Source organism: Dipodomys merriami, unplaced genomic scaffold (assembly GCF_024711535.1).
Source record: "Dipodomys merriami isolate MVZ:Mamm:240054 unplaced genomic scaffold, mDipMer1.0.p SCAF_3, whole genome shotgun sequence".
Taxonomy (NCBI): domain Eukaryota; kingdom Metazoa; phylum Chordata; class Mammalia; order Rodentia; family Heteromyidae; genus Dipodomys; species Dipodomys merriami.
Genome location: NW_027204492.1, coordinates 34,803,870 through 34,819,904, shown reverse-complemented (window position 1 = coordinate 34,819,904; position 16,035 = coordinate 34,803,870). Strand labels below are relative to the sequence as shown.

At 36.3% G+C, this 16,035-nt stretch overlaps 1 protein-coding gene across 3 annotated transcripts in view; it reads right to left on the bottom strand.

Annotated features, from left to right (window-relative positions):
- Positions 1–16,035, bottom strand: part of Trpc5 (transient receptor potential cation channel subfamily C member 5) — a 272,537-nt gene continuing 256,502 nt past the window's right edge. For all 3 annotated transcript variants that reach the window (XM_070039890.1, XM_070039892.1, XM_070039891.1), the window contains 4 exons: positions 11,890–12,093; positions 11,615–11,656; positions 8,969–9,058; positions 1–7,960 (listed from right to left, as the gene is read on the bottom strand). In XM_070039890.1, the coding sequence (XP_069895991.1) occupies positions 7,268–7,960; positions 8,969–9,058; positions 11,615–11,656; positions 11,890–12,093 (1,029 nt within the window). In that variant the 3' untranslated portion in view covers positions 1–7,267. The remainder of the gene's footprint in view (positions 7,961–8,968; positions 9,059–11,614; positions 11,657–11,889; positions 12,094–16,035) is intronic.

The following is a 16,035-nucleotide window of genomic DNA, read 5'->3' as shown; positions in this document are numbered from 1 at the left end:
TCTTTTAACACAGTTAAGGTTGACATTAACTTTTCACTTTTTACAGAAATTAAACAAAAGTAGGTACTCAGAAATTTTAGCTTTTAAAATAGTCTGCAAAGCCAAAAAGCCATTTTCACAAACACATTTGGAACTTTTCCTTTCATGAATTAATCTCAGGAGAGATAAAATTTAGCCTTAAATGGACACATTTTCTATGTGGTGATATGCAACAGGATGCCAACTAGGCTGAGAAAGTGAATTAAGCATAGCCTATATTTTAGAATATTTCTCTTGCTATCAAGTTTGCCTGTAGCTCCAAATTACATACATTGCTTCCACTAGAAAGACCCCCATCCTCAATTTTAACCCAATTTTTGAGTATTCTTGAAGAAGTAGAGTCCTGTGAAAAGTTAAAACCTTAGTGTCTTGCTAAACACCAACTCTTAAGTGTTCATTCCTCTGTTAGGAGTAACAAAACCAATGAATTTTCCCTTGAAAAGGGTGTGTTTATCCTTAATGGTACTATCTGGGAAAAGATCTGTCTTTGCAGTTGAAAGCAGAAATTATATGGCTTTACTTTTACTATGTTAAAGAACTAATTTGAACAGGTTTTACATTTACTATGTTAAAGAACTAATTTGAATAGGTTTTGGGGTTGTTTTTTTCGGCGCCCGTCCTGGGGCTTGAACTCAGGGCCCAGTGCTGCCCCTGAGCTTTTGTGCCAAAGGCTAGCACTCTACCACTTGAGCTGCAGCTCTACTTCCACCTTTTTTCATGCTTGATTGGAGGTAAGAGTTTCAAAGACTTTTTTGCCCTAGCTGGCTTCAAACCACAATCCTCAGACCTCAGTCTCCTGTGTAGCTAGGATTAGAGTGATGAGCCATCAGCACCTGGCTTGAGCAGTTATTTGAAAGATAGTGATTTATAAAATTGAATTTCCTTTAACATTAACAAAACAACAGGTTGATGTGTTAACCATTTGGGCCTTAGAAGTCTCTATGAAGTCAAACAAGTTTCATTTTAGTGCCATTGATTTCAGTGATCCTGCTGAACAAGTTGAGAATTATGCTTCTGCTCAAATATGCCAAATATAGTTACTACTCAGCAGTTTACCTCGGTTATTTAAAATGATTGTTTCATAAACTATTTTTAAGGTCTTAAAAGTTCGTTCAAAAAGTGATATAGCAGTGCTTTAAATAACATAAATTGTACAAAAAAAACACCATTTCCTGGTCTAAACATGGGATTTGCCAGATTATCTGAAAATTCAGCTAACTGCTTCCATTTTTCCACTGCAGCCACTTAGTATTTTATGGGAAAAGGTATAAAATGAGCAAATCTAGGTTAATGGTACTTGCAAGTGATTGGCAACTATCAGTTTAAGTAAAAGGTACCCTGCTACTTATTTATTCAAGTACCACTCAGGGCAGTGCCTTGGGCAGTGTGTATTTGTACATGCCATGTATGTTGTGTATGTTGAGGTACAGCTACTAGGATGTTACGTTGTGAAGCTTTCTAAAGTCAAAGGGTAGGTTGCAAAGATAGGTTACAAATAATTAAAATGCCCTTTCTCATTGCAAGCAATATTCATCTACTTCAGTCAGCTGTTTTTGTTTCTATCAAGTCATTTGGAGTTGTAAGGAAGTCTTTTGGGAGGACAAGTGTTGATTACAACTTTCTAAAGTTGTGGGTTCTTAGTACAGATTTTGTCATTTGTGTGTTGATAGGAAGCCTCTACAGAGATGTCACAACATTCCATATCAGATAAGAAAACTATCTGTTGGCCTGTAAAGGAATTAATCCTAATTTTGAATGTAAATATGATTCTTTTCATGTAACTATTATGTATATGTTTCTCAGATAACACAAACATTGATGTCTTATCTTTACAAAAAGATGTAGATCCTGTTGGCTCATGTCTATATAGCTCTATAGGAGGCTGACACCCAGTGGATAGCAGTTCAAGGCCAACCTGGACAGGACAGATTGTTACTTTCCATCTCCAAAATAGCCACCTAGGCTAAAAACATGCAAAAGAAAAGAAAAAGAGGACAACTCAGATGGAATAAGCTAACAACTCTGAAAAACAAATCTAGTTTAGAGTTGGAAGTAATACAAATACACAGCTTAAAGATACTATATCTTCCTGCTTTGCTACCTGTATCATTCTAACACTTAACTCCTCTGTTTCCCCATATTCCATTTTTTGTAAGCAAAACTCTCAGAAGCCACTCACTAGTACCTTCTTTGGACCATCAAGCAGCATACTGGGGAGTATTCTAAGTCACATGTGGACATTATCAATATCTTTGCCAAAAATTATGGACATTTTTCCTACCTAAATATTTTTTCTTAAAACTAGAAAGCCTGAATCCTGATACCTATCAATATAATAGTTGTCCTATAATAGAGGATGTTCTTGTGGCAGTTCAGTTAGCAATTCCTTATCACATCTTAGGAAGCATGTTTCCATTGAGAAGTTTTTTCCTCCTCTACCCTCAAAATGATGTAATAATTACAAAAGGGCATAAAATATCAAGGCCAAAATAATAAAATGCTATTATGATTTCATGTGTTGGTATACACACAGACACACACACACAGAGTTTTTACTTACATTTTCCAAAAAGCAAAGCAAGCCAAATCCACATGTGTTGGGAAAAAGTACCTTTAAAGTGGTCACTGGCAATACAATTGAAACAAAATTTCTCTATGCTAAAATAGGGCTCACATTGGCTTGGAATACTCAGTTCCTAATGGTTAGTTCTATTCCAACAAAGTGGATATTTGGAGCAATTAAACAGGCAAAAGACATAACCTAAAATATACATAGTTTTGAGGCAAAGCTTCCAGGAATTGCAGTTAGGGAGAGCTGTAAAGTAGGTTTGAAGAGGTTTATTTGAATGGTCTAAACAATTACATCATTTACATTGACTAGTCTATAAAAATTGATACTTTTGAAAACTTGACTCAAGTAATATGCTCAGTTTCTCGTATGTACTTTTAAACAAGGGGATTTCTGCCTAAATTCAAATGCTTTTTACCAGATAATTTAACAAACCAAGATCTCTGCTACTAAAACTAAGTCAAAACAACTTCAGTCCTCCACGCAATGCCACACAAATACAAAATGGTTATTTTTTATTTTCTGGCTAAGGTATAAATTCCTATTTTTCTCTAAAATTCCAGTTGAAGTGTTCAGAGGAAGCTTGTATTGCCTAGAACTACAAAGTTCATTTTGTAAATAGCATTTGTTTATTAAGTCATTCAAAATATGAAGGATGCCCCCATGCCTATAATCCTAGCTATCCCAGAAGTGAAGATCAGTAAGGTAATGGCTCAGTATCAGCCTGGGCAAAAGGTTCATGAGATATTATTTCAACCAATAGCTACAGTGACATGTACCTGCCATTCAAGCTATACAGGAGGCAGAGATCAGGAGGATTGTGTTTCCAGGTCAGCCTGGGCAAAATATTTGTGACTCCATTCAGCAGAAAATGCTGAGGATGGTGGTGTATACCTCTCATCCCAGCTGTAATGGGAAATATAAATAGAAGAATCATAGTCTATGCTGGCCTAAGCAAAAAAAAAAAAAAATGAGACTCTATCTTGAAATTAACCAGAGCAATATAGGACTGGAGGCATCGCTTAAGTAGTAGAACACCCTAGTACTGCCATAAAAGAAAAGATGGAGACTAAATCTTTTAAAGTCCTTTAATTAAATTGCAGACAGATGCTTAGATGTTTTAGATTTCGCTGATGAGGTCTAAATTAGGGCTCCGTGGAATGGAAAATGATTACATCAGACAGAACTGGGAGTTTTTCTTAAAGGCAGAAGTGTTGCTAGCATTTTTCATACAAAATGACACTGTATTACATACAGGCTGGCCTCTTAATCCTCCTGCCTCAGTCTCCTCATGCTACTGGGGGCGGGGGAGGTATCATGTGCTACCAAACTTTACTAACTTGGACCATTTATAGCCATTTAAATTTTTACATCTTCCACAATCAATTCTTCTGCTGCAGAACCATTTTTCTGTCAGTGTAGGAGATATTTTAACAGAGTAATTTTGAGATCAAACAACTGAATCTAATGGGCAGAAGTTACAAGAAATCCAACTGTGAATGATGACATAGATATTGTTTGTGATTAGTAAATCTTTTTTTATGACTTTTACTTTACATTTTTATTTCACATTTAAATATGACAGCATAAAATTTTGTAATGACAGCATTATACGAAAATGGAAAATGAGTATTTGTATAGTGGCTATTTCGTTTTCACATCTTATAAATAATGTATACAAGCTTGGTTGGTAATATCTTGTTTCTTTGGTACAGAAAACTTGAGTCCATTGGCCAGCTGTGTGACCTTCTTTGGACACCCGCTCCTTCCCTCTTATTATTTCTACTCATAAAATATGAGATTGTAGTCGATACTCTGAGTCTCTCTTTTTCTATGTACCAATCCTGGGGCTTGAACTCAGGGCCTGGGCATTATTCCTCCTTTTGTACTCAAAGCTAGAGCTCTACCACTTGAGCCACAGTTCCACTTCTGGCTTTTTGGTGGTTATTGGAGATAAGAGTCTTACAGACTTTGCTGCTTGAGCTGGCTTCAAACTGCAATCCTCATAGTAGCTAGGATTAGAGTCATGAGCCACCAGGTACCCAGCTAAGGTTCTCATTTAATGTTCTTTTTGTTTACAGATTTACTCTCAAATTGACTTACACCTTCTCTGTAATCAGAGGACATGCTCAAATATTTTATATAGCCTTTATTAAATACCTTTTTAAAATATGTGTGGTGCTAGGCATGGAACCCAGGGTCTCATGCTAGTAGGCAGGTACTCTGCCAGCAAACTATACCCCCAGTCTTGAAATATGTCTTTAAGTAGTTGCTGATTAGGAGTGTAGAAGGGTAAGCACAACTATCCTTTCCCTTCATTTTTTTTTAAATCCTGGATTAATAAAGATGTTTTCATCAGAATGGAAACTAGCCCCCATTCTAAAAGAGATCTCAGCATAAGTAGTGAAGTCCAAGTCAAACAAGAAGCTCCGAAAAGGAATGTACTCCCATGAAATATGACACTAGTTTCTTTCAGTAGTACAGATTGGCTACTGTGATTTATAGCTTCTCTGTAGACATAACTGAATAGTACAGATTGGCTACTGTGATTTATAGCTTCTCTGTAGACATAACTGAGAAGACTATTTTGGAGCGCTTCTCTAACAAACTGATTTATGAAGAGGACATGCTTTTTTATGAAATAGGGCTATATATTGGTTTATTCGGTACTATCAATGTGTTAGAAATGGAATCCTGGTTTTATTATTTTTAAAAATAAATTTGACAGTCGTAAAAATTGATTCTGTAAGTTTAGGAATCTTCTTTATGGAAAGTCACCTGTTCTAGTGACAGAGCCATTTATGATAGTCCCATTTAGTGAATCAAAGGAGAAGTTGGATTTGAGTAAATGATCACCTAAGACAAGAGTAAGGAATTATCTTGGGACAAATACTTGCCAAATGGATCTTGATGTAGCATTCTCTTCATTCCTTTTTCCTGGATCTGAGTTTTGTGGGGGATTTTTAAAGAGCTTCACTTCCTCCTGTTCCTCCCCTGATTTACCTCTTCTCTATGAGGAACACTTTGATCATCATCATCCACCAGTACTAGGAATAGAGATGGGAATCAATTCAAATAAAGTACACTATCAGAGGTTCTTCAGAGACATAATTGCATTGCTTGAAAATTCCTTCATTTCACTAGCACCAGAAATGGTTAAGAATTTAGAAGGATTCCTATTGTTACATTTATAAGAATAAGATGGCACATAGCTTTCTTTGTCTTTCCCCCCACCCCTCACTTTTCTAGACTATATATTGTTAATCTCCAAGAGCCAAACTTATGGCTGTTTCAGATAATGTTAGACTCTGCATTAAGGAATCCATTGTGCTAATGTTGGTTAAAAAACAAAACTTTTTTTTCCCCAGAGGGTATTGCTTGGTTGTTATAAGGTATAAAATAATTACCAGAAATATTGTAACTTTATTTTTAAATTTGTGCCTTTGTACTCACACAAAGTATTGTTAAGATGTGGGAAATAATTAGTTTAATGTATAAACAGTGCTTTCCTTGAAAACAGTAGACTTTGGATCCCATATATAGTTCCATGAATCTACTAGGGCTTGTTATATATGTACATAACTCTATGTCTGTGATTCTACTGAATAGTAGAACTTGAATTAGGGTACCCAATCCTAAAATTGATTTATTGGGCTTTTTTCTCCCAGAAAGTCTAAACTGGCAAAATGTCATTTTTGTGATTAAAAATACTTCAAATCCAGGCTTTCCTCATAGAAATACCTTGATAGCAATGGTGACTAAAACTATCCACACTAGTAGGAATGCACAAATATGCCAGCTACTTACTTTTTCTTGCCAATGCATGAGATGTAGTCACTATTGGTTAGAATGCAGTAAAAGTTTTGAAAAAGACTACACTGCCTAAATACTAATTTTGATGCTATCAAATTTTAAACTGTAATCAGTTAATTGAAATACATAAACATAGGAAAAGAATTCACTTTAATTTATTAGATCCGACATATATGCTATAGAGTGCTATTTTATTGGCACACATTAATTAACTAACACATCTTAAAGGAAACAAAAAGTGTAACAAGTGCCTACATTGAGTAGTGTTTAAAAACAAAACAGAAAGGCCTACTACCTAGAAACCACAAGCTGACAATTCTTTGGAGTCTATTCAGCCTCCCTTTGATGCTGTTTATCGACCAGCATAGGCAGCATGTAGCACTGAATGGCAACAAAGATAGGCAGAGTGATTTGCCTTATCTGAAAGCTGGTGGGGACTGCTGAGTACGTCCCTCAGCCTGTTAGGGAGATGGCGTGAGATCCTGGGGAAGGTCAGGAATCTGTGTGGTAGCAACAGTAGCAAAGTGGCACCTGGAGCTTCAAGGAAGCAAAGGTAAGAAAAGCAAAGCAAAGCAAAAGGGTTAAGCACCCAACTGCACCTCGGCTGATTAGGGGCAAGACCCCTTCAAGATATCTGTGAGATGGATTTAGTGTCTATAGGTATAAAAAAAGCAAACAATAGTAATACTAAAACAAGAACAAAAATGGAGAATGTGGCTATAAAAGATGGGGGGAAATTTTAGGAGTTTTACTCTCCTTTCTAGGGGGCAGTGAGGGAATCGTTCTGTCACCTTCGACAAGGAAATTACAAATTTAGTCTTGAGTTCCAGAACAGGTGATAGGGACTTAGAGCCGAGTTGTAACTTGTTCTTCCTGTCCGTCACCCCATTTGTGCATGAGCAAGTCACAAGCCTCTCCCCAAGTTTCAAATACATCCTCAGAGGAGTCTAAAAGTTTAGAATTTGAGGAGCAGATGCTGGATGCACAGTGAAGAGAGCTGGAACAGGCTAGAGGGCATTCACTGCTCTGAGCAGCGCCCCGGACTTCACCTAATTCTACCTCACTGAGGTTAATTTCACTTTGAGAACAGGCCTCTGCTTTCCCTTTCTCCATTTGAGAATATCTGATGTCCTGCCACATATAGTGCTGCTGAACGAGTCCATCAGAAATTGTGTACATTGGCTCTGAACTGGGCTCAGACATATGACCATTAAACTTGGAGAATAAGAGACCCAGTTTCTTGAAAGAAGGACCCATGAAGGAGCGTTTGCTTGATGACTCAGCTTTTGACTTTCCTTGGGCACTGCTGGATCTTGGCATGGTTCTGATGAGAGGGGGCCCATGACAGGCCTTTTTTTTGCAGCCTAAATTAAAAGAGACACTCTTGGATTTGGCCCGAGCCCCACCACTGCCATCATTGGTATCATCCCTCTGAGAGAGTTCAGTGCTGCTAGTGGAAAAGCTTCTCTTTGGGGGCTTTCTATTTCCTAAGAGATCAAGCACTTCGTATCGAAAGCTGGAGATGTCTTGCTTTAATTCCTAGGGGAAGAGAGGAAACAGTTATATCAGGAAGCTTGATCTTCAGTTCAAAGATGACACATAGGATACTCTGGAATATTCTGGGTTTTGTCTGGTAGCAAACAACAACCTCTATCTGGATGCTACTGTAATAACCCTAACTATCACCACACTGCCATATGTGCCCTACAGACAGAAATATTACTGGTTGAGAATCACTGACTTAGGTTTATGCTTATTAGCTCCAACTAGTTCATAATTAAGCATAATAGCTCATATTAGTTCATAATATTGTATGAATATTTTAGTATTTAATGGTAAAGATTTTTTAAGATTTCTAATATAATAACAATTGGGATTTTTATTTTTACCTTTCGCTAATATCTCTTAGGAAAAAGGCCTTTAAGTCTGGAGGCATTTTCCTATCTCACCCACCACCAAGCCTCCTTGCCATGTCATTTTTTTTTTTATTGTTGGTCATGGGGCTTGAACTCTGGGCTTGGGAGCTGTCCGTGCACTCTTCAGCTCAAGGCTAGTACTCTACTACTTGAGCCACAGTGCCACTTCTGGTTTTCTGCTGGCTAATTGGAGATGAGTCTCACGGGGGGACTTTCTTGCCCGGGATGGCTTTGAACCGCAATCCTAAGATTTCAGCCTTCTGGAAGCTAGGATTACAGGCATGAGCCAGTTATACGCCCTGCTTGCCGTGTCATTTAAAGCTTGTGATTGTCACACTGGAGAAATATCCAGAGAAGTAAAGGAATGTACTGGAAAAACTTTTTGTTCATAAAACCAATTTGTGAGTGACAAATATTGGTAAAATGTCCACAATCTAATAGATTAAGGATATTATAGACAGGTGAAATTCCATGAATAGAAACCTTAAACTGCAAAGAGTAAATTCTACTTAATAAGTGAAAAGTTAGAGCTAGAATATCCCAGTGCTATAGCACTTGTCTAACATGTTTCAGGCAGTGTTCAATCCCAAGCACTACAGAGAAGTAGTGATGGGCTTCATGATTAAATTACCTTAAAATTTTCTTCTGTTAGCCCCTCATTTGTTTTGGAATTTCTTATCATCGCAGCCACATATCTTTTGACTAAGTTCCTGATAACTTCCTAGAATTGAAAAAACATAAAGAGGCATTCAGTCTCTTTCTCAAGCTACCAGCAAAATGAACAACCTTCACAGGAAATAAAACATGTCTAGACCATCTGTGCAATACAAAGTCCTCTCTAGTTGTTGTCTACAGAAAAAGTAAGCATTAAGTCCACCGGATATATGGGTTATTATATCTGAATTTGATGGCAGAATATGACAGTCAAATCAGATTCACCTAATTAACTTCCAACCAAGCACAAGAGAAACATATATTCCCTTTTATAGATTGAGAATGCACTAATACTGGCTGGCCATTGTCAATATTCTTTCCCTTCAAGCTATATGAAACACTAGTGCTATTAAGGTGAGAGCTTTTCCTTTTGATAAGATTCACAATCACAAAATCAAGATATTTTTAACATTTTTTGTTAAATGTTAAAATGGGCCTTGTGTTTGCTAGTCAGGTATTCTAGCACTGGAGGCATGCCCCTAGCCCCACATATTTTTGCTTTAGTTACTTCAAATATATGGGCCAGACTCAGGTTGTGATCCTCCTATTTGTGAATAGCTGGGATTACAAGCATAAACCACCACACTTGAACTAGAAAGTCTCATTAATCCCTCCCAGGTTGTCCTCAAACCACAATCCTCCTCATCTCTGCCTCTTTAGAAGATGAAATATATCAAAGGCATGTGTCACCACACCTGACCAATTTTTCTTACTTTATTGGGATAGCCTGTTCTTACCTAGCCTCTAGGGGAATAGCATATGCATGGTCACTGTGATTGTTGTTAGTGATGGTGGTGACAATAGCTCCCACATATTGGAAAAATGTCATGCGCTATGCTAGGCAGCACATGCATACACATCACTCGACAATTCTGTTCATCAAGTTTTACTATTTCTTCATTTACAGATGAGGAAACTAAGGGTTTGATTCTGCTTTAAGCTTATTTCAAGAACTATAGTAATAATAAGCAATGTTACATTTATTAATTCTACTTTTCACATTTTATTAGTATAAATTAGTTGTACAAGGGTTTTATTTTGATATGTCCACATATGCATTCAATATATTTTTTAAAATCAGTTTTACCTCCTCTATCACTGTCCCTCATCCTTCTTCCCCTTTGCCCAACCAACCTCACCAAGCTCCACTGTTCCATTTTTACATGATTTCATAAAGTATTTGACCATATTCTTTGCCTTCTCCATTTGCCTGTCTCTCTCCCCCTAGCACACACTCTGTGGACAGAACCTACTTTATATTCCTGTCATTCGTATTTTCTTTTTCTTTTTTTAGTATATGATAGTTGTTCAAGGGGTTTCAACATGGTATTTCACACATGCATGCACAATACCTTAAACAGATTGACTGCCTCAGTCCCTCTCACTTTCCCCATTCCCACCACCCTGTATCATTCAATAGCTTTCAGCAAGGAAACTTCCTTTTGCCATCTTGATTCACAGAGGAAATGTGCTTCAGAGTTGCTTACCCTTGAACATTCTCTTACCTCCTCCAATCCCCTCAAACAGTCCCACAATTACAAGCAAGTTTATACACACACATATATACCTATGCACATATATACACACATACATATACGTATGTTATACATGAATGATCCTGTATATGTATATGTTTACCTTTTAAATCTAGCATCTACATAGGAGAGAAAACATATGGCATTTGTCCTTAAGGATGTCATTGAGATGCCCAGCAAGCATTTGTTTGTGAGGAATATGAAGCAGAAATTGAAAGCCACAAATCTTGTTTAAGATCGATAAATAATTAAGAATTAGAGGCAGGAGTAATGAGAGAAGGGATACTTATCAATTATTGTATTTTTCTTTCTCTTTGTTAGTTATGGTGTAAGAGGAACAAAATTAGGGATGTCACGTGAGGAATAAAGTTGAATTTCTTTAAGCCTGAAAACATTTTTCTGCTTTGGATTTCTTTTGATCAGAAAGGTGAGAGATTATTTGTGATTGGCAGGGGCTGGTCTTGAGATGACTCACATATTTGGATGTTGGGACAGAAATGCTTATCTATTTTTAATTAAAGTCTTGTCATTTAGGAAGAACTAAATTCCTAATATCAAGTTGTCTTTCTGTTCTATATTCCTATTGTTTTATATATTCCCCTTACCCTCTGTTGTTTTGTTCACAGCAGGTTTTACACTTGGAATCACTTAATTTTAATAATTCTAATGGATAGATAGTAAGGGGACACCTTGTGTCTTGTTCACAGTGATTGTTCAAAGTGACTTTTCTAGTGTTTATTTTAGTGTCTGATGTACAGTATGTGCTAAATAGTTATTGACTTACTGTCCAACCACATACCCTATTTTAATCTCAAAAAAGCTTTCCAAATTGTGGATATTGCTGATCCAGCTGGGAAATGTTATATAGCTTGGTGATTCTATTTAGGAATTACTTCAGTCTTTCATGAATTTTAGCCTTTTCAAGTCTCCTACCCTGGTCAGATCTACACAAAGCCAGAGTAGAGTTGGCTTCCATTCCACACAACTGGCCCAAAGCTATTTCACCTAGTCTTGTGAGGAAGCTTTACCTGATAATGTTGATTTTGTATCAGGCTGTCTGCATGGCGCTCCTGTAATTAAGAATGATAGAGAGGTTACATCAACAGTCTAGTCACATTTTAATCTACCCACCCATCCGACTATATTTTCAAATATTAGGAGAGGAGAATGATATATGATCGCTTGCTTGATAAATCCTCAAAGCTAAGTGGGGTGTAATGATGTTGTTGTTAGGTAGGGACTGTTAGAAAGGAGGAAAGGGAAGAAAATTCTTAATTGAGAAGAAAGTTTTAAAAAGTCTTACTGTGAAGCTTCTCAAATTGTGCCTTCTCCGTCTACCGTCAGGATCTCTTTTGGGGCAGAAAGTATTGTTGAACCAGTTACCAAGATAGAGAAATGATTTGGGACTGGGGATGATGTTAAAAGGAGGTGGCAAAGTACCACCTTCATCAAAATAACTCATCCAAAGCTTCGTTCTTGCAAACTTCCATTCAATATCAGCATGGTCCTATGAAAGACAGAGGTTCAATTTAGAGACTGGAAAATTCAGTGTACCTATGTCTCCTTTTAAACCTCCTTGATTCTACAGAGATCAAAGTGTTAGTGGCTATATAAATTCAAGTTAACATATCTGGCAATCCTACTTGTGGAAATATATTTTATCATGGCTGAGTAAAATGATGTAATCCAACAAAAAAAGAGAGAGAGGGAGATAGGACAATCATGAGTTCCAGGCCAGCCTGAGGCTACATAGGAAACTCGGTCTCCAATAAATTTATAAAAATCTACAATAAAATTCATCCATTTAAGTGTTTTATCAAGTGTATATACACCATTTTAATTAGTCACACCCCATGGTTATACACTTCTAGAACTTTTAGGGTCTATATAGAATGTTGTAATCAACAACAGAATCAGAATATATAACAGTCCCAACACCCTCCCAAATTCTCTACTGTTGCCCTTTCCTTAACCAAATGCTCTGTTACTCCTAGTCCTTGGCAACTTCTACTCTGTTCTCTCCCCCTATACTTTGCTTTGCCCAAAATGTCACATAAAATAGAATCATGCCATAGAAGTTTTTGAGTTTGAGTTTGGCTAATTTTACTCAGCCTTTTCCATGGAGCCATTGGACAGGTCAAATGGGCCAAGGATCTAGAGATGGGTTTGGGGATCTTTTATCCAGTGACTGTCATGATGCATTGGTTGTTGTTTTGTTTGCTTGTTTTACAAATACCAGTACTAAAGCTCTTATTTTAATGAAAATTCATTGTGTGGTTGCTTGACACATAATTCCCAGTTCAAACATTTGAATGACAATGGCATTATAAAACTCTATCCATTCGTTTAAAGTTATTGATATAGAAAGTTTTCAGCACTTTTATAAGAATGGAAATTAAAATCAAATCGATGCTGAATCCCATTTCTGAATATTATTCAATATTTATCTATAGAAACAATAACCATTGTCCATATATGTGTATAACCCATTTTGATCAGTGTCACCCCTTCCATCGTTCTCCCTCCCCTTCCATCTATCCCATTCCACTGGTCTCAAATTTCTTAGATCCTTTTTCAAATATGTATATCGTTACGACAATATTTGCTCGCCAGTCCTCTTTTGTTTGCCCATCCCACTCCTTTCAGTCCCTACCCCCTCAGTTAAGTCATGTTACATGTTTCTTGATATTAATTTTGTTTATTTATTTATTTTTGGGTCTGGTCGTGGGGCCTGAACTCTGGGCCTGGGCGCTGTCCCTCAGCTCTTCAGCTCAAGGCTAGCGCTCTACCACTTGAGCCACAGTGCCACTTCTGGCTTTTTTCTTTTTGCTTATGTGTTGCTGAGGAATCGAACCCAGGGCCTCATGCATGCAAGGCAAGCACTCTACCACTGAGCCACCTTCCCAGCCCTTGATATTCATTTTGTTAAAATACCTCACTCACATCTTTAAAAAATGTATTTAAGTTTTATGTAATGTTTATCAAGATTTGTGAAATATTAGTGTTCTTTTGAGCAGTTTAGTAGTACTAATAATTGAATGATAAGTAAATTCAGAGCAGTTTTTAACATTTTGGACACATGGAATATAATTGAATTTTATGTCTTATTAAGAAATATGAAATGGTACTGAAAAATGACAAAAAAACTTGAAATTCAAGAATTATATAATATTAGGATAGAGCCTTCTGGAAATAATTCAAGGAGATAATAGAACAATGGAACCTCCTGCTTTTAAAGAGAGCTTTAGTCATTTATTTTTTAAACATATGGTTGGTTATGAGTAACAAATCATTACAGTATTTAGATTCCACTAGATACATTTAAATGAATAACTAGATAGTCTTAAATGTCAGTCTGCTATATTTCAGAAATTATATCCTTTACACTATTTAAACTCATGAAAAAATTTAATATCAACTCCCAAATACATAAGAAGAAGCATAAATCTTGTATTTTCAAATCTATCAATGCATATTCCAGCAAAATGTCTGAATGTCCATGATGTCCTTAACTTGCATAACTTCAACATATAAATTATACATGTGTACATACATAATTATGGCTATAATAACTACCACTACCCTGAAGTACTGCTGTAGGATAGGGTGTTTGTATAGGCAAATTAGGATGTAGAGAGGGAGAAGTTGTAGCAGGACAAAACAGAGGTATTGTCAAATGAGTAGGCATTTTGGAGTCAAACCAATGTTTGGAATAAAACTTTTTTTTATTATCTGTGTGACTTCAGTTCAATAAATTTAAATCTTTTTCTTTTGTGGCTTTTTCAACTATATAATGAGTATGAATACTCACTAAGCCAAATTATTTTAAAAGTCAATGTAAAATTCCTCAGCTACTACCTTGATAAGTAAGAGGTCCATATTGTTAGGTCTTTTTGTTATTCTGAGCCTACAATTCCAGGAACAAACCTTACATTCTTATTTTTACTCTTGAATGGTCCATAACAGCCAATCTTTCATCCTCAGAAATACATTTGTGTTCTTGGGCATAGTTCTCAAAACAAAATAGGTATTCCCTAAGTATTTCATAACATAATCTGAGTTGCACTTACAGTCACAAAATTCTATCTCAACATATTCCAAAAGGGAAGATTTATTTTCTAATATACTTGAATGGGTATCTTTATATTTACAAACAATCTATTTTTTCATACTTACATGACTAGCTTTTTAAAATTGTGTGTATGTTTGTTTTAGTTTTGTGTTTGATACAGGGTCTCACTATGTAGCTTATATAGGATAAGAACTCTCTTCTCTCTTATCTCAACATTCTGATATGTGTTTTAAAACATATGTTTTAAATATCAACAACTATATCCTTTCAAATTATTTTCTAAAGATCTGGGAGAAATGTGTTTGATTTTGACAATGAACAGAAACATGAAGTGGAACACATCATAAACCATAAGAAACTTTTTTTCCATTTAGAAGGCTTTCTAGAGCTTCTCATTTTACCTACTTTCCTTAAAAGTATTTTGAAAATAGCTCCTCAACTGAACTTGCTATCATTCTATTCCCCTAGTGTGCAGGTGACCTCTAGTTGCAAATTATCTTACCAGCAGTCCTTTTCTATTCATTTAGTATGTCATCTCTTCATTATATACACACCCTTAGGTTTTTATTTGTATGCTGAGTATAAGCTTAACATTATTCTGGTTTTGGGGTAAGGAGAGATGACTGTTCATTTGTGATGGTGGGAAAACCACAAAGGAGAAACTAAATCTTTCAAACCCTTGTTCTAAATTGAATTGTAGGCTTTTTGTCATCACCATTATCTACATCTTCATTAAATGTATAATGCCAAAGGAGTTTCCATTCATTTTCTGGGACTAGCCTTTTTCATTTGTTTACTTTCAGTGTCTGATGATGTAGTCTTCTATTCTCTATCCGACTATGACTTTCAAATTTTTCTCAGATCAGTCCCTGAATTGGTGCTTTTCTGGAAGCTATAACCTAGGATACCACAGATAATGTGGTCCTGACTATTCTCAACTTCCCCAAATTTTTAGAACTTTGGTGCGCTCATAATGTGTACTTATGACTCATAATATTGAAGAAGGTATGTAAGTTATTTATGTGCTTATACTGCATGCCTTTGAGGTGGTCAGTTCCCATAGTGCAGGGCAGGGCTTATATTTGTTGTAACTTTTTAAAAATGTCTGTGCCAATCTAACATACTCTAATTGTAGAACACACCCTCAAAAATTGACTTCTTCAGATTCTGAGCACATGGCCATAGATATGCCAAATGAACATGTCTGTTCAATTTCACATGTCTCAACAACTCCAAGCTCAAGGTTTTTTTTCCTTGCAATCAAACTACAAGTCCAATTTCATACTGACTTTTGACAGTCTTATGCACTCTCTCACATTTTTTTGCCAGCAACCATCTTGCTTATTAAATTGGAAAACTTTGTAACATAATTTAAAG